Source organism: Adiantum capillus-veneris, chromosome 28, assembly GCF_014529385.1.
Source record: "Adiantum capillus-veneris isolate H3 chromosome 28, ASM1452938v2, whole genome shotgun sequence".
Lineage (NCBI taxonomy): Eukaryota > Viridiplantae > Streptophyta > Polypodiopsida > Polypodiales > Pteridaceae > Adiantum > Adiantum capillus-veneris.
This window is the reverse complement of record NC_140958.1, coordinates 66,375,213-66,399,385: the sequence shown is the minus strand read 5'-3', so window position 1 is coordinate 66,399,385 and position 24,173 is coordinate 66,375,213. Positions and strand designations below refer to the sequence as shown.

At 45.5% G+C, this 24,173-nt stretch overlaps 1 protein-coding gene across 2 annotated transcripts in view; it reads left to right on the top strand.

The window, feature by feature from the left end:
• The window catches only part of LOC147420585 (putative NOT transcription complex subunit VIP2), a 125,611-nt gene that overhangs the window by 94,533 nt on the left and 6,905 nt on the right, over positions 1-24,173 (top strand). The window contains exons 9-12 of one of the 2 annotated variants that reach the window (XM_086503923.1): positions 7,098-7,271; positions 7,362-7,805; positions 7,906-7,958; positions 8,089-8,130. In XM_086503923.1, coding sequence (XP_086360049.1) covers positions 7,098-7,271; positions 7,362-7,805; positions 7,906-7,958; positions 8,089-8,130 — 713 coding nt within the window. The remainder of the gene's footprint in view (positions 1-7,097; positions 7,272-7,361; positions 7,806-7,905; positions 7,959-8,088; positions 8,131-24,173) is intronic. The other variant, XM_086503924.1, reaches the window with a different exon arrangement.

Here is a 24,173-nt window from a genome sequence, read left to right as displayed (position 1 = left end):
AGGTCAAGTTTGATAGGCAAAAGGCACCAGGGTTGTTACAACCACTGCCGATTCCGGATAAGCCATGGGAAAGCATTGCTATGGACTTTATCTTTGATCTTCCAACGACACCAACAGGGAATGATGGTATATGGACCATTATCTGCAGGTTCAGCAAGCAGGCCCATTTTATCCCTGTCAGGAAGAAGATAAAATCTGATCAGATGGCACGCTTGTTCATGTACAATGTGTTTAAGTACCATGGTATGCCACAATCGATTATCAGTGATCGTGATCCTCGCATGACCAGTTTGTTCTGGAGAGGATTGTTTGAGAACATGGGTACTACGCTCAAGTTCTCGTCTTCGTTTCATCCACAAACTGATGGACAGTCAAAAGAGGCCAATTCTACTGTTTTAGATCTGCTGAAATGCTATGTGTCAGATAATAAGGGCAAGTGGGAACAGTATTTGCCTATGCTTGAGTATACGTACAATAATACGGTGCATGCGTCTACTGGCAAAGCACCTTTTGAGATTGTTGAAGGCGGCAAAAAGGTTCCTCCCATTTTGCACACCCAAGACAGGATCTTTGAGGCAGATCGATATGTTGAGAACATGGATGAGATGTATAAGAAGATTAAAGTTGCCTTGGAGAAGACTCAGGCAAAACAGAAAAAGGCTGCTGATCGTCACCGTCGTGAATTGCTACTATCACCTGGTGATTGGGTTCTTTTAAGGTTCGAAAAGGCAAGGTTAAAGAAGATGAAGGGTAAGGAACGGCTGTTTCCTAAGCTCAGCATGCGTTACTATGGGCCTTTTCAAGTGCTTGACAAGATCAGCGATGTGGCTTACAGGCTGAAATTGCCTGATGCGTGGAAGATTCATAATGCGTTTCACGTGAGTCTTCTAAGACCCTTCGTGGGTGATGTGCCAGAAGATATGCCAGTTGAGGATCAGCCAGAAGTTGAGGAACATGATGAGATCCTGGTACCTGAGCAAGTTTTGGCACATAAGGACAGAAAAGTTCAAGGACAAGTTGCAAGACGCTATTTGGTGAAGTTCAAGAACTATCCGCCTATGGATGCAAAGTGGATGGAAGAGCATGAACTGTCAGAGTCACCAAATGTATTGCAGCTTTACCTTGAAGCCTTTGGGTTACAGCCTACTTATGCCCCAACCCAACGTGTGCAAAGGAGGGGTAATGATAGAGCTAGTACATCAAATGTACATATGAATTCAGTGCCATAGATGGAAATGGCAAAAGTATGAAGGCCTCATTAAGTCATTTGTATCTATGTATGTTACGACCTTTCTTGCGGATACATGCGATGATAAAAGAGTGTTAATAGCACAAGATCATCAGTGGCGTGTATTTATGGTATGCAATCGAGGACGTTTGCGATTTCAAGAGGGGGGTATGTCACGAGGACGTGGCAGTTATTAACCATGTAACAGAGATGTGGCAACTGCTAACCTTGGTTGTTGGTTTCTTTCCAATGGGGTTTATTTTATTTGTTTAAGACCCTCTTCTTGAAGTAGCAAACGGTCGGACATTGTATGGCCAATGTGAACGGTAGATTCACCCGCAGACGGGAAGTGGTCGGCACTGGAATTCGTATGGTAAGAGGATGTCTAGGCTCAGAGCAAGATCATATAGGTCCCCCCGTCGCACTTAGCAAGTTGGTGGATGCTAGGAAGTGAACTCAATTAAGGCGTAAAGTCAAGGTGGGACTTCCAACAAAAAGTATGCGACAGTTGGGCCACATTGCATTTTTGGATGCGGTCCCAATGAGGATAGATGGTCAGAAGACCAGTGGGAGCCCAACGGAAGCATCTCCTAAAATTTAGGGAACTGTTATTTTGGGCCGTGAAATGTGTTCGCGTCATTACCTTCGGTATGACTAGGGGAACACTTTATAACTCTGCCGCGAAGTCAACTGACGCGTCGGTTGGGATATTTTTAAGCGGCGAACCCGAAACGGGAAAATGCTTGTAAATGCGCCAAGTGTCACATTTTTAGGGACTTGCCTCTTCCAGAAAAATGGGCGCTGATTTTTTAAGCTGGGAGAAGCCTCATTTGCAACCTGTCATAGGTTAAGAGCTATGGAGTGCTTTCTTTCCCTCTCATGTACAGTGTGGTGCTAGGAGTGATGCCCTGCACACTACACACTGCTCTCTCTCTCCCCTACGTGCAGTTATGTGATGCCCCACAAGAGGGCTACTCATTTGACTGATGTACAGTTGTGTGGGTTCATGCTTTTGTGCTGAGGCAAGAGCCTCCTTGAGCAGGAACAGGGGTAGCTAACTGCTGCTCCAAAGCAGGCACTGGTGAGGGTCATAACCTCACCGTACAGGTGCAAAATCAGCGCTGTGTATGCGCTGTAAATTCACTGTTTTTCAGCCATACGGACGCCAGGATCATTGGGAATCGTGCCCCACTGGCAAAGGACAGTTAGGGGACTGTTTGGGGCTGAAAACAGGGGAAAAACCAGTAAATACAGCGTGCTGAATTTACTGTTTTTGGACAGGAATCAGAGGGTATACGACAGTGCAAGCGAGTTCCAGCAGGGGAACTGGTTTCGCGCAAGTTTTGGGGCTGTTATGCTGCCGAAAATTTGGCCAAATCAAATGGTATCTAGGTGGATACACGTGAAGGATTCCCAGGACCTTACCTTGTAATTTACCCTCCTAAAGAATAAAGAAATACCGAAAGGGGCGCCAATTTTGGGGCCTACAGGTTGTCGGCGTCTGCTCGGAGCATTCTAGCTTCCGAGCCGTGTGTGAGTTGAAGTGTTAATTCCCATTACAGGTTCTCTTTGCAAAGTGCTCTGTGTGTGTGTATAAAGTAAAGAATTTCGGGTGAAAGCCAACGCCTACCGCCCTACGGGCCGGTTACATGGTTCCGTTGCCGGGACTTCAATCACTTTTTCCTCAAAGAGTGAGCCTGGATTGTTCAGGGTAAAGACACACAGTGCAAGAACACGGGGATTACACTATGGCCAACAAGGGGAAGGGAATTATGGAAGAGGGTTCCTCTCCAAAGGACAGGCAGGAGATTCCTATGGTTTTTGAGATTGGCGAGAGCTCACGGCCACGTCAGTCTGTACCTCCTGTCAACGTGAATGTCCCTCCAGTAGTACAGGGCTTTATGACAGGGGAACTTGAGGATGATGCGTTTAAGACTCAGTTAGTTGCTGCGGTGAATGTCTTTTCGTAGCTGGTGCAGAATCCGAGGTTTATGGAATTCTTGCAAGCGCCACCAGTGCAACAGCAAAATAGGCAACCTACGCCGCGTACAAATGTATTGCCAACATAGACCTCTTTATAAAAAAATATTGGCTTTTAAAATAACACTCAAAACGCAGCTCTCTTTTTCGAAAAGCAACTGCATTTCTGCAAAGCTACTTAGAATGCATCTTGAGTGAAGTGCTTTGTTTCTTACGTGTATCTCATCCTCAGTGTGGATTTTTTACTGAGACAAGGCAATATTCCCTTATTGATGCTGTCGTGACCCATCATGTGACGCATTGCGAATTTGTACCACTGAACTTACAGAACAATTGGTCTACGATGCTGTATGCCACCCATCAAATGACGCATGAGAGATGTGATCATGATGGCTCATGAATGTACCTTAACTCCATTCTTGTAGATAAATATTTCGAACTCAATAGTCCTAACGTGCACAATTGTAAATATTCCTAATTTCATTAACTTGAAATTACTGAAAAAAAGAAGAAGAAAATAGCCAATTTAGCAAGACTCCCACTCGTGCAAAAGCGTTTGTAAGTACCTATAGATGTGTGATCATGATGGATCATGAATGTACCTTAACTCCATTCTTGTAGATCTACATTTCGAACTCAATAGTCCTAACGTGCACAAATGTAAATATTCCTAATTTCATTAAATTGATATTACTCAAAAAAAGAAAAAGAAAATAGCCAATTTAGCAAGACTCCCACTCGTGCAAGAGCGTTTGTAAGTACCTATAGATATTTAGATTCTAACATACATAATCATACAATTTATTTTTTCTTAGTGAGGATTATCTGTCAAGTTGTCCTTATCCAATCCAAACTTCCAAGAAGTGCATATCTAAGTCTAGAATATCCCCCTCCAAATGTCAGGTGCAGCGGAATAAAAATGGTGAAGATCTAGTTTTACACTTCCACAAAAGTTTTTGCTTCTTTCCTTGCGTTAGTGAATGTTTTGTACTTCAATGAATGTTCCTTTTATGTTCCCCTGAAGAGAGGGGTTGAGAGAATGCAATAGAGATGTGTAGAGGGAGAGAGAAAGAGAGAGAAGAAGAGAGCGACACCCGATGGGTCCCCAACCAACCCTCTCAAGGGCCCCCCCCATCGTTACCGATGTGGTATTTGCTTTAGATTGCGTAAATGGAATGTATACACAATGCAATACCTCAAAGCAGACTCTAATAACTTGACGACGACAAATCACCGCGGTAACTCCTCGGGAAGAGGCACCTCCGGGGCTGATTTGATGCACCTTTGGATCCCTCTCAATGTGGGATTGCGGATGGCCACCAAGGGTAGATTTGGGGCTGATTTGCGCTCCCGATGTGAGAGGAATAAAGGGCTGAATGATGGCTGCAAAAACGCAGATCTGCGACGAAAAACGCAGCAGATCTCTCGCGTAGAGCAGGGCTGAAAACGCAGATCTTGATGATGGCGATGATGGGCAGCAATGTGAGCACTCGATGCCGGCGAGGGAATGGCAGAGAGGAGGCTCGATGGGCTACTGAAGTACCGGACCGCATCCGTCAATGGGAACTGCTACGGATCTCTTGCACACCGAGCGAGGGATGGGCTGAAAACTGAAAACTCAGGGCTGATCTGCTGCCTTCCCAAAACGCCAGGGCTGATTTCTAGAAAACGCTGGCTGAATTGGGCGCTTCATCCTTCTTGCTTCAAGTGCTGGCAGATGGTTTCCTTTATAGGTGGGGAATGGGCCTTAAGTAATTATTAAGGCCTAGGTAGGGCAACTGTCCACAAGGATTTCCAACAAATAAATCATAAAAATGATTTATTTAAAATAAGTCCAGGGGTCCAAATCTGGGTGCAACTGTCGCACATCCGCCCACCTGGGAATCGGATTGACGCGCAGTCTGGCACGTCGGATTCCTCTAACCTAGAACTACATGCTCGTCATGCCATATGCCCACTGTAGTGTAATAACATCTGTCAAAACGCATATACAAACCATTTATGCAAGAGGGTTCCAAACTGGAAAACTTAATCTAATGGATTTGTCCGGACATGCAGGTCCTGCGAACAGGCTCACAAAATTGCCGGTACTAATCCTTCTAGGATTCTAGACATCCCTATCTAGGAAGAAGGGGAAAACTGGCTCTGGAAGTCGATGAAGTATGTCCACGTGGCACACAGAGCCATGTGCACGTGACACCAAATCTATTCGAAAAGTTCTCGCAACACTGGAACTTTTCAAGAGATTCGGCCAATCTCTTTAACCATATCTTCTGAGACACCTGATCTGCTCGTGCCTTGGCTTTCTTTGCTTTCATGTCTGGAATTTTTACTGAGACAAGGCCTTATTGATGTTGTCGTGACCCATCATGTGATGCATTGTGAATTTGTACCACTGAACTTACGGAACAATTGGTCTACGATGTTGTATGTCACCCATCAAATGACGCATGAGAGTTGTCTGATCATGATGGCTCATAAATGTACCTTAACTCATTCTTGTAGATCTCCATTTCGAACTCAATGATTCTGACGTGCACAAATGTAAATATTCCTAATTTCATTAAATTGAAATTACTAAAAAAAAGAAGAAAATAGCCAATTTAGCAAGACTCCCACTCGTGGAAGAGCATTTGTAAGTACCTCTAGATATTTAGACTCTTAAGATACATAATCATACAATTTATCTTTTCTTACTGAGGATCATCTGTCAAGTTGTCCTTCTCCAATCCAAACTTCCAAGAAGTCTACATCTAAGTCTAGAAGATCCCCCTCCAAATCTGTTCCAAAAGTTCTTGCAACACCGGAACTTTTCAAGAGATTCTGCCAATCTCTTTAACCATATCTTCTGAGACACCGGATCTGTTCGTGCCTTGGCTTTCTTTGCTTTCATGTCTTCTACTTTCTCGTCCTTCCTCTTGGTCCATGCCAAAAAACATATCAACCACTACTTTCCTCTCGTGCTTTGACTCTGAAGTGAGTCCACGCCTCTGTCAACTCCCTCAACGTGCTTGAAGTCCTCTATTGCAATAATCTCTGTGTCCTCGTACTGATAATCCTGTTTCTCTTCTCCTGAAGATACCACTTCCACAGTCAATTGCTGCAATTTTGGACCGGATTGCTCTAAGGATGCTCTTGTACCATTGTAACCGGTGAGTCACTCGGTGAGTCACTCGACAAGGGGGTAGACACATTGCAACAATACCGAACTGTACCGAAAAAACAAACAGTCGAACTTGGAAGAGAATTGAACACAGTAAACAAGATACTAGGCACCGATTCTGTATTTCCTTATTTTATAAGTCCAAAGTCAAAGTTTTAGACTGTGAGAGCGATGCTCTTCCTCTTAAGTTATCCACAGTGTTACATTCCACTGGGTTGATACATTTATTAATGACACCTGGGGCCTCTCTTATGTAGACACAAGTCCAAAAGCAACCCCCAAAAGTTTTGTTCTTAAATTCTGCTCAGACTTCTTTTTTGAAGATTGTTTCCCCTCTCCGATGTTTGGACTTCCATATGTTTTTAGAAGACTCTTGGTTTCCAAGCCACAACAACACGTGGCCTGTGGGTTTTGATATTTGTCTTTTTGTAGACCTTTGATTTTCCAATGCTTTGGATGTATGGATGAAAGGGAGTGCTTGGTTTGGGTCATTGAATAGATTTTCCTTAAAATGATACATGAAGGCCTTCCCCTTTCCGATGTTTGGACTCCCATACGTTTCCTAGGCAAACTCTTAGTTTCCAAGCCACAAGAAGTGTGGTTCGAGTCTGATATTTGTTTCACTTTTTGTAGAACTTTGACTTTCCAATGCTTTGGATGTATGGGTGAAAGGGAGTTCTGGGTTTGAGTCATTGATTAGATTTTTCTTCTGAAATTGGTATACAGATGGGCCGATCTGCAGGGTTTACATTAGGAGGCTCGTACATGCCTAGACAGCAGCAACAACCATCACAACTGCAGGGATCAGCTATAATGCCCACAGTGTCCAATTCTGGATCTTTTGCAGGAGTCAACTCTGGAGATTTGTTGCAAATGCACTCAGCTAGTGAGATGTTTCAGGTAAATATTGATCTTGAGTGGCAAATTTGCAACTGCGTTTCTTCCATCTAGTAACACACAAATGCTCTAAATCTTTCTGGAATCACTTAGCAGGCGCAATCGGTTGGGCCTCCTGGTGCAAACAGCGGTCCGGTATCCATGCCTAACTTAAGGAGCACTGGTAATCCTTCATCTGGGTTAGGTTCATATGAGCAGCTTGTCCAACAGTATCAGCAACAACACAGTCAGTCCCAATTTAGGCTAGGAGCTCACCAACAACTGGCTGCTGTTGGTCAACCTCCAAGGGAGTTGGGGATCCGGACTTTATCCATTGATCGCTTTGGTTTATTAGGTCTGCTTGGTGTGATCAGAATGACAAATCCAGATTTGACTACTTTAGCTCTTGGCACCGACCTTACAACGCTGGGACTAGATTTGAACGCCAGGGATAATTTATATAAAACTTTTGCGTCTCCGTGGGCCGAGGGCCCCGCTAAAGGGGAACCGGAGTTCACCTTGCCACAGTGCTACGTACATGAAGCTCCCACCCTTCAGGTGAGTGTGAATCGAAATTTTGAATGTGTATAGTTAAGTTCTAGTTTCCTATAATAAGTCTTCTCTTGTAAGTTACTTTTAAGTTCTGGAAACCGTGCAGCCAGGAGTATTTTCGAAGTTTCAGGAACGCACACTATTCTACATATTTTATAGGTGTGCATCTGTGTCCTTGCAAGCTTGTGCTACTATGAGGATGAATGTTACTGCTGAAAGCTCAAATGTCATTATGCTGAATAGTTCTACGTAACCTATCTAAGTTTGTGGATTCCTTCTTGTGTATCAGCATGCCCAATGATGAAGCTCAAATTTTTGCTGCAAATGAGCTGTAAGTGATTCAAGCCTGTCTTTCATTTTCTTATGGCATGGTGCAAAATTGTATTGGCTTGGGTTTGTGTCCATTGTAGTTGTAGTTGTTTCCACACTTGTATGATTGGTGATGCAGACGTTTGCATATGTGGGGGTATGCAAGTGTTTGATATCTTATGGCATGCTCCACGCTTAGCGAATAAGGGCCAGCCAAAAGTGGTCCCCAATCTGCATTGTACACAAGGCACATGTGCTCGTCTCCAAGTTCTAACCTCTTTTCATGTTCTTTAGTCTTCTTGTTTGAAAGGAATTTTTGTTTCTTGTCTTGTGTGGTTTTTGTATATAGCAAGGGAAATCTGACTTGTTATTTCCAAGGAGTGGAGCAAGGATAGGTTTTGCTTGTTTTTTTTTTTTTTCCCAAGATTCGGGGAGACTCTCCCAATGAAAAACAGATATGTACAAAGATGGCTAAATTAGGAGATGTTAGGAGGAAACAACCACACTGGTGGACGGTACTGCCATCGAGGTGTACTATGGAACATGGTGAAGAAGGGTCCTGGATGTCAAAGTCGCAAGAAGGCCTTGTGGCGCTCCCGCATGCGGTCGGAGCTGCCCTGGAGTCTCTCAAACTGGCCTGTAAGTGTGAAAATCAGCTCCAGCCAAATGTCAAGGACAATCTCCGTCGGTGGCATGGGTCGAGCCTCAAAGATTTGGAAGCAACAGGCTCGCCAGATGAACCAGAGTGTCAGGCCACAAATGAGCTCCCAACGTGACTCTCTATCTCTGCTCCGGCCAGCCCTCCTGTATCACAATCATCCTGCTGACTGAAGCCGTCTCAAAGCGAAGTGCTGGCCCATGAGTGTGGACCAAGCTGCAGCACCCCAAGTGTATTGGCTGACTGTAGAAAATGCATGCATCAGCCAAAGAATCCGAAGCCAAATGTTCTGTGCCATGTGGCAGTCTCACAGACAATGCGGTTGTGTTTCAAGTGGGTGGTCATAGGCGGCACATATTGTCGAGAGGCCGTTGTGCACCAACCAACTCTCGACTGCAGTAGCTCGATGTGCTGCTAGCCACTGGAACATGGTGGCTCGTCCCGGCTGCCTGCTGTCCCACAAGCGCTCCCAAAATCTTGCCAAGAACTCGGATGCGAGACCCTCCTCCTGCCAGTGAGCCGCTGTAGTAGGACGAGCCTCTCCTCGCTGCGAGTATGTGGCGACCAAGCCGAGTTGTGTACTGGAAGAAGGGGGTCCTTGGGTGATTGGCTAGAGTGAAGGGATCTCGCCAAAAGCAAGGGACGACTTTCCCAAGCCCGGAGCTGCCAGTGCCCTGTGCCCTGACTCGAGATCTCGGGTCTTGGTCTATGACACAAGTCCTCCCACTGATGCCCACAACTCTGAACCGCTGAAAGCAACACTCAGCCACCTCTGGTGGCTTGTCAGTGACTATGTTGAGGTGGCCCTCTTTTTGAAGCTCGAAGAAACTGCAGGAACGTCCCCTTGAACAAGCCCTGATTGAGATGAGGACCTCTAGTCACGTGAAGGCCCCCATCCAATAGGGAGCTGCCGACTCCAAAGGGGTGTACCACTTTGTAGGTATAGCCTCTACAATCTCCTGACACCTGCTTTCCACCCCCCTCAAGACTCACAATTGAGTGTCCCTACCCTCCTTAGGAAGTATTGTAAACTGTTGCCAGTCCCCAAAGGTACGGGCTGGACCCTCTACCATTGGACCCAAAGAGACATGAGGCATGCTACCAACATGTGGCCTTGCTGTGTGCTGACCATGGGGTTTCAAACAAGTGGCTGCCTCAACTGCTCTTCAATGCATATGGGCTGGTCAAGGCCACCCCGCAGCTGCTCTCAAGACCAAAGCAGCCTCGTAGCAAGGCAATCCTCCCGTCTCCTGCGGAGGCCTACTATGCGCATCTTTGAGAAAATCCAACGGATGGAGGAGCTCCATGGGCCGGGTGTCTGTGGGACCCGTGCACGAATTCGGTAAAGCAATAGCTCCTTCGAGGGCTCCTCTCCTGGAAGAAGTCTTCTTACCACAAGCTTCCCAAGGAGGGCTCTACTTTGCCATGCTGGGTCGATGATCCCCAACCCTCTGTGAGAGCAAGGTAAAGTGATGACTTGACAGGAGACCTTGGCCCCAGCCGATTGCGAGTGTAAGGTGTAGCGGGATGAATGTTGAACTTTGCTCAAGATGAGTGCTCCGAACTGTGCTCAAGGTTCCTTGTTCTTAGGGAAGGGAGAGCATTCCGTGCTTTAATGAGAGAGTGCAATGGACACAAACAAAGTGAAAGGACACTGTGAATGGAAGTGCATGAGACTGAGAGATGGAGAGAGAAGAGAATACGACACCAAAAAGTTGTAAACCCTCCTCCAAGGGCACCACTCTCGATGGCGAGAGTGGTCTACTATAGATTGCACAATCTGGTACAAGTGTATGTGGAAGCTAACTGATGCAAGTCTAATGGGGCTATGTCGAGGTCGACGGTATGGACGACGATGATGAATCTAATGCTGGAAACTGAATGCTGGAACTGGTTCTTGTGTCGGACTGTTCTTTCTTGCTTGGAATCACTGGATCTGCTACGGGAATGGATAGTACGTCGAGGCTAATGGGCTGAATACTGAAAACGCTGGCTGATTGCAGATGATGCAAAACGCTAGAGCATTCTGAGGTTCTTCTTCGCGATTGGAACGATGAGGCAGAGATCTGCAGTAAAAGGACCAAATCGCCTTCTTCTTAGGGCTGAATTTGCAAGCTTCGGAGCGTCAATGGCTGATGCAAAACGCTGATATGATGCTGCTGAAAACGCTGTCAAGCTGCTGTAAAAACGCTGTCAAACTACAGGGAAATCGCTGATCTTGCTGGTGCAGAAACGTTGAGCAGGATGGCTGAAAACGCTAGATGAAGGGCTGCCCAACGCCTAGTGCATGGCTGAAAAACGCTGGAGTCCTCTTGCTGAAAACGCCAGGCTATGGGGGTTCTTGTCTTGCTTGAGAATCGGCCTGTTGAGCAATGCTCTTGTTGCCTCCTCTGCCAGAAAGTGCTAACTCTGGTTTGCTTATATATTATTGTAGCAAAATTGCCCTACCTAGTTCCCAACAAAAGTCACTTAATAAATAAGTGAAAAATGTCAAAAATAGGGAAAATAGGTTTAATGCACTGGAAAATTCCTTGATGGATTTTGATGGGAATGTTGATGATCATGCCGTGTGCAACTTGAGGATATGCATCTAATCTAAGTGTCTGGGCATGCATGGTTTGCGAACAGACTCACAAGAGTGCCAAATCACTTCTTATTCTAGACTGACTTGATGGAACTGAACCCTGGTCATGGTGCAGCTTGTCCACGGACACATAGGGTTGGATGTGTCACGTGACATCCCCTCTTTTTCAAAGTGAGGTACTGGTACTGAACTGTATGGCGTCGAGGGAGATCAGCAACAACATCCGGAATCCTCGAAAGGACTCTTCGCTGGCCCACTCTGATGCGTGAGTCATGCGATACTTGAACTTCATAAAGGTCTGCAACGCTTGCTTCTCTTGGCCGGGCAGAAAGCGAGACAGTCTTCTGTGGCTCCCTCAATGGTTCAACTTCGTCTATAGTGATGCGTCTACCATCTTCAAGACTCTCCAAGGCTGAAAATTTGTGAAACCACTTCCAACACTAAAACATGAACATACCTATTCCATGTAAAGTGGATGGAAAAAATCTAATCTTTCGAACAAATTGTGCATGCAATGTAGATGAACATATAGACGGAGTGTCAACCCGTTCATCTATAACACACGCAAACAATGGGGTCGAATCTTGATCTAAGCCAATCAACTTTGGCAAAACACAATGGAAATGCGGATGCTTGATGCTCATACTTTCTTGTGCTCTTTCTACAACTGTGTCGTTCCAAGGAAGAGACATGGACTGTGACTTCCTTGAATGCATACTTTTCAGCTTTTCATGAATAATCCGCATACATCCGTGCTCATCCATGAGTGAAACGTGCGCAACGTACAATATGTCATGCCTAGGAAAAGGGATCACATAAAGACGCTGACTAAAATACAGGAAATGACCACGAATGAAACACTCGAACAATGCGTGCTGACAAATCATTCGAACACATAGTACTTCCTGTAAGAGTTGTTTGGACCTAGGCTTGATAGCCAAGATCGGTTCTTCGTGTTTGATCAAATCTTCTTGTGGGGGTTCTGTGGACCTCAACTCAAGAGCCAAGATCGGTTCTTCGTGATTGATCAAATCTGTAACGAGGTTAGCTTCACTATAGAAAGTATCAACTAACACATCATCCTTGTGAACAATCACATCATCTCCATGCAAATCATCATGCTTGTGAGAAATCACATCTTGATCATGCAAATCATCATGTTGGTCATTGTTATCTCCAATTCATTATGCTCATCATTATCATTCTAATCATCATGCAAATCCTGCAAAGAAGAGACTAAGAGAGTCTCCTTCTCCTGAATCCTTTTCAATCTTCCCCTGCACATTAGAAATGAGAGACGAAGAATGAACAACTTGCTCTCCACGGATGACAATGGGAGAGTCACTTTTGGCATTGAAAGTGAATGTATTTTCTGCCCAATCAATGAGAGGGTTATGCTCACAAAACCATCGAATGCTCAAAATCATATCTATCCGAGGAGAGACAAATTTTTTTTTAACGGAAAGCAGATTGTTGAACTGTAAACAATACATCAAGGCACTCTTTCATGATGAGAGAATCCATACCGAGAGTGAAGCTAGAGAGCTCAAGCGGAGATTTGTGACTAACCTCTAGGCGGGCTCTCTCAACAAGAGAGAGACTGATCACATCATGCATACTGCCTGGGTCAAACAATATGACAAAACACTGCGCCGTCATATGACGATAACATTTAATGAGAGACTCATCAATGGGAGGGTCATGAGAAACTTGGGGCACACTTGTGTTGTCATTGATTTCATTGATAGAGGAAGGGGGTTCTGTGGACTCTTTAGATTCATTCGATTCAAGCTTAGGACATGTTCTTTTTATGTGACCCTTAATGTGACAACGAAAACAACGACCTTTCTTAGAATAAGTGCTTTGCTCTTCCGACGTGATGTATCCTCCTAGAATTCCTTGTGCTACCTTTTCATATGGAGTGAGCTTAGATTTAGCAATTGTGTTAGCTTTATCCTTAGGTTCATTGGAAGAGTTCTTTTCTGAGAGACTATTGGAAGATTGGTTAGAAAATTTACGGTTCTTACCATTCTTACCGATCTGAGGGGTCTGAGAGGTCTGAGAGGTCTGAGATGTACTTATCGAAGTCTTGGTTTCCTTAGGCTTTCCCTTGTTGTGCTTCATCTCCTGTGCGAGAGCAATCGTTGCCGCCTTGTTGAGATCGATGGGATCGAGCACCTCGATATTATACTTGATATACTCGTCCAATTCATAAAGGAATGCCTCCTTGCGCTCCGCATCTGATTTGCATAACTGAGTGCTGAGCTGAAACACGATTAGAGAAAGACATAATTGGCATACCATTTTGCTTGAGACCGCGCCAATCATCCTTCAATCGTGCGAGGTACTGAGGTGGCATAAACCGCGCCTTGAGCTTGTCTGGAAATCGACCCAATTGAAGGAAAGGGGTGTGAATTCGTCGGCTTCCTCTAGGTGCGCGGGCTAACTGTGCCTCTTGCCATGCGTGGTGCCAATTGATGGCATCACTGGCAAGGTACATAGGTGCCGTCAAAACCTTGCTATTTCCTGTCTTCTTAGTTGTCGCAAAATAAGCAGTAAATTTATGCAACCAAGTGAATAACCGTAACATCCATCTTACCATCATACTTAGTGAACTGGATCTTCTCTGTGACTGGTTTGTTGGAGTCCGAATCTCCGCTTGCGCCACTTGATGAACTACCAACATCTTTGGCTGGCTCGGACTTCGAGGTGAGAACATGTCGGACCAACTCTTGCATGCGTCGTTCACTCTGAGCCGCACGCTGTGCTTGTCTTTCTGAAACCCGCCTGTTCTATCAAAAAGGGCGGTAGACTTTAGACTTAAACCTTATTTGCTTTCACCCATTTAATTTGTCGCCCACTTTACCTGTTCTTTCAAGACACAACAAAGGGGAAAGGGATACAGGCTGCTAGAATGCACCTGTATGAGAAGACCGACACCAGATTGGCCCCTAACTTAGGCGCCCCTTTCGTTATTTCTTTATTGTTTAAAAGAGGGAATAAACGTTGTGGTTCCCTACAAGCTGCCCCGCACAAACTTGGCTGAATATCAACTGTTCCGGCCCGATTTCGGCAGCATAACTGTACTAGGACCCTTCACAGTCAGTATTCCCACACATTGAATGACTTTCCCGACGCATACGGGCACTTTGCAAAACCTGGCGAGAATTTGCAGCACGCTGAATTCTCTGTTTTCAGGCCCAAAAATGCGCTAGATCACATGTACAACGGTCCCCTCGCGTCCTCGAACCTCCTGGGGGTATTAGGGACCGTTTAGGGCCAAAACCCTAAACCTGCAAAAATACACAGCAGGCTGTAATTTACTGTTTCGGGCTCCGTTTCGCGCGCCGGTCGCATCCGTAGCAAGTCCTCAAGCTCCCGCACTTGTAGGGCTACTGGCCCTTTGAATCGGACGAGATTTCTGGTGTGAAACCTCTCCGAATTCACCTGTACCTGCGGGGGATTAGCTGCTAGCTAATCCAGTACCTGTGCAAGAGGCTCTTGCCTCGGCAATCGCGCATGAACCCACACAACTGTACATTGGTCAATTGAAAAGCCCACTAGAGGGGCATAACATACTGCCATAGGGGAGAGAGAGGGCAGTGCGTAGCGTGCAGGGCATCACTCCTAGCACCGCATTGTACATAGGAGGGAAAGGAAGCACTCCATAGCTCTTAACCTGTGACAAAGTCTGAAAATGAGCCTTCTTCCTCCTAAATTCAGCGCCACTTCTTGTTGCATGAGGAAAGTGCACCAGAAGGTGCCACTTGGCACTTTTACAAGCATTTTCCCTTTTCGGGGTTGCCGCCTAAAAATCTCCCAACCGGTTGCCCAGTTGACTTAACGGCAGAGTAAGAAAATGTTCTCCTTGTCATTCCGGAGGTAATGACGCAAACACATTTTCAGGTCCCAAAATAGCAGTTTCCTAAATTTTAGGAGATGCTGCCATTGTATCTTTCTAGGTCATCTGACCCCCTTTGTACACTACAGTCACACCCAAAACTGAAATGTAGCCTCTGTACCAAAGGATTCCACTTTGGCTAGTCAATGATCCCACTTTGGCTAACCATAGTCTTTGTCCAACCTTAGTGCTCTCTTGCCCTCAGGCCTGGACTCCCTCTGGATAGTTCCACACTAGCTATGCAATGCAGGGCAGTTAGATTTCTCAAGGGGTGTTTCCAAAAAGTGAAAGTAAATAAATAATAAGAAAGAAATCACAAAAGGATAGATAGTAGTCACACGTTGGTGACATACCCCCCTCTTGAAATCTCAAACGTCCTCGTTTGCATCTATGTCGTACATGCTCATAGTCAACAGTGATGTATTCAACACCTGTCGACATATGTACGACACATACATGCTCATTGTCAACCCTGGTGTATTCAACACCTCGTCGACACATGTATTGCCTGCGTTTGAACCCTGTCCCAATGACATAGTGGTAGCTTCGCACTGTGCCATTGCTTTGAGTCACTAACTTTCCAATGACAAAATGGTAGGCACACATTTTGCCACTGTCTTATAGTACACCTTGGGCCCAGTAACACTTTCGAGCATACCCAAACCGACAGTTTAAGAATTCAGTTACACATGTACCCTTTAATAGAAGCAATTATTGTATCCTTGACAAACTGACAAGAAATACTCACTTCTATAGCACTAACCAAACTTTTGGACATTCCATAAGAGCAATTGCCAAACTGACTTGAGGTCACTTTAAAAACCATGTAGATCATTTGTTTCAGAAGCCGTTGTCACACTGACAATCCATGTAGCTTTGAAACTCAAGGGGTCAAGGTAGGTTGCAAATCAAAGGCTTCAAGGTAAAGTGATAACACAGTTGGTGACTCTGCTCAAGGTTCCTTGTTCTTAGGGAAGGGAGAGCCTTCCGTGCTTTAATGAGAGAGTGCAATGGACACAAACAAAGTGAAACGACACTGTGAATGGAAGTGCATGAGACTGAGAGATAGAGAGAGAAGAGAATACGAAACCAGAAAGTTGTAAACCGTTCTCCAAGGGCCCCACTCTCGATGGTGAGAGTGGTCTACTATAGATTGCACAATTTGGTACAAGTGTATGTGGAAGCTAACTAATGCAAGTCTAATGGGGCTATGTCGAGGTCGATGGTATGGACGACGATGATGAATTTAATGCTGGAAACTGGAACTGGTTCTTGTGTCGGACTGTTCTTTCTTGAAACTGGAACTGGTTCTTGTGTGGGACTGTTCTTTCTTGCTTGGAATCACTGGATCTGCTACGGGAATGGATGGTACGTCGAGGCTAATGGGCTGAATACTGAAAACGCTGGGTGATTGCAGATGATTCAAAACGCTAGAGCTTTCTGAGGTTCTTCTTTGCGATTGGGACGGTGCGGCAGAGATCTGCAGCAAAAGGACCAATTCGCCTTCTTCTTAGGGCTGAATTTGCAAGCTTCGGAGCGTCAATGGCTAATGCAAAACGCTGATATGATTCTGCTGAAAAGGCTGTCAAGCTGTTGTAAAAACGCTGTCAAACTGCAGAGAAATCGCTGATCTTGCTGGTGCAGGAACGTTGAGCAGGATGGCTGAAAACGCTAGATGAAGGGTGCCCAACGCCTAGTGCATGGCTGAAAAACGCTGGAGTCCTCTTGCTGGAAACGCCAGGCTATGGGGGTTCTTGTCTTGCTTGAGAATCTGCCTGTTGAGCAATGCTCCTGTTGCCTCCTCTGCCAGAAAGTGCTAACTCTGGTTTGCTTATATATTATCTTAGCAAAATTGCCCTACCTAGTTCCCAACAAAAGTCACTTAATAAATAAGTGAAAAATGTCAAAAATAGGAAAAATAGGTTTAATGCACTAGAAAATTCCCCTAATGGATTATGATGGGAATGCTGATGATCATGCTATGTGCAACCGGAGGATATGCATCTAATCTAAGTGTCTGGGCATGCACGGTCTGCGAACAGACTCACAAAAGTGCCAGATCACTTCCTATTCTAGACTGACTTGACAGAACCGAACCCTAGTCATGGTGTAGCTTGTCCACGGACACATAAGGTTGGATGTGTCAATTGAGAGCGAGTCTCGCCTTGACCGCAAGAAGTTCCTGATTAGTGGCTCTATTTGGTTGATGCAAGAGCTCGAGAAAATTGAGCTAGATGTGAGGTACCACATACTGGCCAATAGCACCTGGTTGGTCACCACAATCCTGCCAAAAAGAGAAAGCCGTGTTGAGCTCCAATGTAGCAGTTATAGTAGTCCCTACCAAAATGCATAGTGATCTGTCCATGTCACAAATGTGGTTCACGAGCATAGAGACGATCTATCTTGGATAGATCCATGCTCCCTACCCTGCGGTGAGACCGAGAGAACGAGAGGCTATTTGAGGACCGTATATATCCAAAATCCTCATAGCCATACATAGGCGCTCCCAAGCAGCTATCTCAGCCCCGTGAACACTAGCATGGTTGTCTCCAATCTTATTCGAGGAGTTCTCCAACATGTTGAAGTCCCCCCCTATGCACCACTACTCTGCATGATGGAGGGACTCCACAATATGTGACCAAAACTTAGCCCGTTTGCATGGTTGGGCGCATAAATGTTCAAGAGGCCCACAAGGCTACCTTGAACCTGCATGGTGACCTACCGAGCCCAATCTGGCACAATAATAGCTTTATCCCACAATGGCGTGCTCCCATGAGTCCGCAATAGTCATACATACACCTCCATGAATGCCATCAAGTCCAAAAGCAGCTGACCAAAATGTCTCATATCTATCTCGTAGAACGTGTCCACACCGCCGAATGCGGCTCTTAGACTAACAATGCTCTTGTAGCGTAAGAATATCAATAGGTCCATCCTCAAGGCATCTCTAGAGCTCTTGACTCAGATGACCTGAATAGTGTACAAATTGTGGTCCTCCAACGGCTTTGATATTCCATGAGACAATCCTCATGGGGTTAGTGATCGAAATAGATGCTATAGAAGCCAATCGAGCAATGTTTGAGGCCGGTTTGGATGGGGAGTAATCCGCATTTGAACGACCCTGAGACAAACGAGACTGCATCACATGCCCCACAAAGGCCCAAGATGACTGTGCGATTCTCTGAGCCACATCCTCTGCCCAAGAGTCTTGAGGAGTGTATACATATCAAGGGGAGAACTGTGCATCTGCAGAAAAGTGAACAATAATGTGTCCGTAGCCTATGGCATCGGGCAAAGTCACCATGAACTTGGCCAACGGCCACAGGATTTGCACCAAATCAGTGATCCCAAGGTCTCTCGTGTGATAGGAGAACACAATGGTTTGATTCTAAAGCCAACCAAGTGTGGAATCCAAGGTCCAATTTTGCTGGTCCATACCACAAAGTGGAAAAGAGTATCCCACTGTAAAGTCCAAAGCATCTGTACTACGTGCCACAAGAAACAAGACATGAGCCCGAGAGTAAGCCGCCTCTAGGTCAGTATGGGTCTCGCAAGAAAGCGAGTGAAGGCATAGCTGAAGAGGTCCCACCGTCTGTTGATGTCGAAATTGGAACGGCCTCTTGATTGGATGAAAAACTCGTCTACAACCGCGATCAAGATACCTCTCTACGACTTGCATCCAATAGATCTCGTATATATTGCGATGGATCTCCTCGCCATCGAGGTACTAGTGCGTACCGTCCACTGAACGGGCATTGGATCTCGCCGTGTGCAAAGCAACACTGTGAGGTTGTGTAGGTCACTGGGGAGAGGGAGCGCTAGAGGTAGAGAGAAAGATCGATGTGCAAAAACGCTACAGTAGGAGAGATTGAAGGTGCGTGCAGAAAACGCTAGAGAGAGGATGAGCACGATCTGCAAAATGCTAGCAACAGAGAAAACACTTGAGAGATAGAGAGTGCCCAAACATTGGAGATCTGCACTGAATAACATGCCAAATAGTACAAAAGGAGGGGAGTGGTGGGGTATGCCTATTGAGGGAAATTACCAGTTTGCCTTACTTTGCCAGAAAACCCCACGATCCCAATAAATGGCTAATAAATCTGTAAACTCACTAAAAGTGAATAGGGACACATATTTAGTAGCAGAACTGCAGAAGACTTGAGACTCTAACCTCGGGAAACCCTAGGAATGGGGTCCACCGTCCCGCCTCATGCCAACCTATTGGGTGAGCATGACAGTGAAATGCACCGTTGTGTACAGGTAGGTCTACCTCAAGTACGGCCGGGCACAACCACAAGACAGCCCACTCCCTAATCTGCTCTTGGGAGATACCAGGGCTACTAGCAGACAGGAAAATGAACTTTAACACCCCTCTTAGCTCTTGGACGGGGAAGTAGTCCAAGGGAGCTGGCATGAGAGGATAATGTTGCATGTGGAGAAATTTTGGTGAAGATGTCAACAGGGTTATCCGAAGTGGGACGTACTCTAGTTGGATAGAGCCATCCTTGGTCTTCTTACGAACAAAATGGTACTGAATCTCTATATGCTTGGTCTAGGCATGAAACACCGAGTTCCTCGCAATGGCAATACAACTCTGATTGTCTGAGTACATATGGTCGTGTGTTGTGGAAAGCCCATCTTCAAAACTAGCCTCTGTATCCACACTCGACTCACATGTGGCACTACAAACAACACGGTACTTTACCTCTATGGAAGACAAGGCGACTGTTGGTGGCTGTTTCTTGTTGCTCCATGAAAATGCTCTTGAGCCAATAGAAAAGGTAAAACTTGGGGTCGAGCGTCGTCCGTCTAGATCACCTCCCCAATCTGAATCACTCCATCCTCGTAGAATGACCTGGGAATCCGAACCTCCAGCCGCATACCGAATGCTTAATGACTTGATCACCTTCAAATGCCGCAGGGTCCTATGGGCCTGCTGCATATGTAACTTGGCGGGTTTCTACATAAAAGAACTAAGAGACCCACCAGTAAACTGACATCAAATTGGGTTTCGAGTACCCAAATGAGAGAACCAACTAGTTTCCGATACTCTGTTGCATCTGCTAAAAGAGGAAGATCTAACTATGACAACTTCTGATTGGGATCCATGGGAGTAGAGATAAATTTGCACTCGGTCATTCCAAATGCTTCCAACAATTTCTGGATGTAATGTTTTCGAGAGAGGAAGATGCCCCCTCTGTCTGTCAAACCTCCAATCCAAGAAAATGATGAAGCAAGCCAGGATCTGTTATCTCAAACTCCTCTGCCAAGGTTGCTATAATACTGTGGATGTGCTCAACATGGCTACCTGTAATCACAAGATTGTAGACATAGAGGGTAATAAGTGTCACTAACCCTCCCTCACGGTAAATTTACAAGTCTGGATCTGTAGAAGATCTTTGAAAGGAGTGTCGTAGGAAAAAGGAATCAATCTTCTGGTACCATGGTTGAGGGGATTGCTCGAGGCCATAGAGGGTCTTGAGCAACCTATAAAATCTGTCTACAAAGTTCTGATCCTCGAACCTTGGAGGTTTTTCCACATAAACCTCCTCTTCTAAATCACCATTGAGGAATGCTGAAACCACATCCATTTGAAAGCCGGCCACCTGAAAAAGGCAACAAGGGGAAAAACAATCCGAATGGTTGCCATACGTGCGGTTGGTGCAAAGGTCTCCTCATAGTCTACACCGGGTTTCTAGAGAAAACCTTTGGCAATTAGTCTCGCGTTGTGCTTGTCCAGAGAACCATCAGCTTTGTACTTGGTCCTGTAGACCCATTTGACCCCAATCACTTTCCGCTTGGTAGGCTACGTAACTAACACCCATGTGTTGTTCTTCTTGATGGAATCAAGCTCTTCCTACATGGCCAACTTGCACTTCGGTTGTGAAGTGCCTTCTCAATTGGAAGAGGAACTCTGTCCTTGACTGCTGTAGACATCAATGCATAGTTCACCTGTAGTAACGGTTCATCCACCTCAGCAAGTCGAAGTCGCTGAAAACGTCGTGTGGTACTGGCTTCACGTTAATCAGATGGAAAATCTGAGGTTGTTGAATCTCGCATTGGAGAAAGCCGCTCCTTTCCCTTTTTCTTTCTTTTGCGTGCCTTTTCAAAATGTAAGGGCACTCAATCGTTCTCCTTTAATTTCAAATCGTGACGATGTCGATCTGCTGCCTTTTTGTGTCTTTTTTGAGATTTCTGCAAAGCCTCCCGGACCTTTGCCAAAGCAGTGTCAAAGTCCAATGTGTATTGGTCGGCTTCAAAAATCTTATCTTTCATGCTTAGGAAGGGTGGAACCTTCGGAGCACCTTCAATAATCTCAAATGGTGCATTCTCCGTCGAAGAGTGAATCGTGTTATTGTAGGCAAATTCCACCAAGGGCAAATACTTTTCCCATTGAGTCTTTTGATCCGAGATGTAAGACTTCAATAAATCCAGTACGATTGAATTTGCAATCTCCGATTGCCCATCTGTTTGCGGGTGGAAAGATGAGGAGAAGTGCAATTGCGTGCCAATGTTCTCCCAAATAGCCTTCCAAAACAAACTCGTGAACCGGGGATGGCTGTCGGAGACAATTTTCTCAGGCACGCCATGTAATCTGAATATCTGGGCAATTAACAATCTCGCTAAGTGGTTTGGCTTGACTGTTTTCTTCACTGGAATGAAATGAGCTTGCTTGCTAAATATGTCAATAACAGTCAAGATACCATCGTGCCCACTCTGTGTCTTCGGGAGATCAAAAATGAAATCCATAGCAATACTTTCCGAGGGGCGGGTGGGAATGGGTAAAGGCTGTAACAATCCTTGTGCTTTATGCCTGTCAAACTTGACCTTCTGGCATACCAAGCAACTGCGTACAAAATCGTCCACGTCCTTCTTGAGTCTCGGCCAAAAGAAGTATCTCTCCACACCTTTCAAGGTGTTAGCAATGTTGTGGTGACCCATAAATGGTGGACAGTGGCATTCGGTAGAAACCTTTTCCCTCAACTGTTGTGTAACGCGCAACATCGTTTTCTTCATCAAGTAGCCATCCCGAATGGAATATCCCGCTACTACCTCCCCATTCTGTATTCAACCGAATACAACTGAAAATCTGGATCTGTGGCATACTGATCGACCATATCCTCGAAGCTTCTATAGTATATCGCGGAAATAGCTAGAACCAACGGCTTCCGGGACAAAGCATCTGCCACTAAATTCTTTTGTCCCTGCACATGGAGAATTTGGAAGTGAAACTATGACAAGATGTTCGCCCACCGCATGTGCTTTTTTGATAGTTGCTTTAGTGACAAGAAGTAGCGAAAACTCTGGTGATCTGTGAAGACCGTAAAATTGGCACCGAGTAGGTAATGTCACCGGTGAGTAAGAGCATGGATAACCGCCAAAAGCTCTATCTCATATATCTGTGCTGTCAATTCCGACCTTGAAAACAATCGGCTTTCGTAGGCAATGACATGGCTTTCTTGCATTAAGACCGCACCCAGACTACGACCACAAGCATCACAATATAATTCAAATGACTTCTGCAAATCCGGCAAAGTCAAAATTGGTCCTGGAGGCAATTTCTCTTTCAATGTCTGAAAGGCAGTCACCTGTTTGGGTCCCCACAAGAAAGGGACTTCTTTCTGTGTCAAAATATGCAAAGGGGAAGCAACCTGTGCAAACTTTCTAATGAACCGCCGGTAGTAAGAACATAAGCTGTCACAAGACGGGCACCACGTGCCAATAGAAAAAGAACAGACTGAATAGACTGTTAGCGCTTCATTAACAACTGAACTGAAAGAGAGAGAGATGACATGCGACACGGAGTGGCGGAATTCCACCCCAGAGAGTTCTGGCCCCAAACCTTGGCGCCCCTTTCGGTATTTCTTTATATTGCATCAACACAGTACAAGCCGGTATTCGAGACTCTGCACCTTCGCTAGGAAGCATGCCAGAGAATGAGCCCTAACCTCAAATTTAAAGGCCCTTGGCCTAAAGAGCAGTTTACAGTAAAAAGCCTTCAAACTTAAAAGCATCTGGTCCAAAAGCAAAGCCAAAAAGCTGCCAGCGTAAATCTGTTGACACGGGAGTCGGCCTTGCAGGTCTGTCAGTGCATTGGGGACAACCAAAATAGTTATGTCTTTCTTGAAAGCATCCAAAACATCGGCCTTCTTGTAGTAAAGTGTCTCGTTGTTGAGGTGTCAAATGAGGCCTTTGTGGTTGACTTTCACGAGACTCTCGAGAATTTGTCCGTTGTTGCCGAGAGTTGTGGTTAGCGGCCGGAGATTCTTCTGTGGTAAACTCTAGCTTTCCCTTCATCAGTTTGTAGCCGATTGCGGCATGGTCCATAAGTTCTTGCATGGTAGAGACTTGCTTGGATAGACAATATTCTTGCAATGGTGATGGTAGTCCAATGGTGTATCGCTCGCACTGGGCCTCCAAGGGAACAGATCTAAAGAATGACACCGGAAGGTACACGTCGAGAAACCTTTGGTTATATTCGTCCATGGTTTCTGTGGCAAGCATTTTCAAGTTGCCCCACTTTGCCAAAATCCGGACTTCAAACATCGAAGTCATGTAACTACGTGCAAAAATTGTCTTGAAAGCTTGCCAGGTCCTTGGAGCATGTTGTTGTGTCGCGATTGAACTCCACCATTGCATAGCATTATCTTTAAGAAATCCCGCTGCTCGAGAAATCTTGGATTCTTCTGTATAGTTCCCCAAAGCATGGATGTTGTCGAATTGCTGTAGGAACTGCAATGCTTTCTTGCAATCTTTCACCCCGGAAAAAGTGAAAAATTTGACTGTCGTGCCATCATCTTTGAAATCTTTGGGTTGGTTAGCCGCATATCCCGGGTATGGATAATAAGGGTATCCATATGGGCTCCAACCATTGTAGCGTGGTGGTGGTGGAGGTGGGGGCAATGGCGGTGGCAAAGGTGG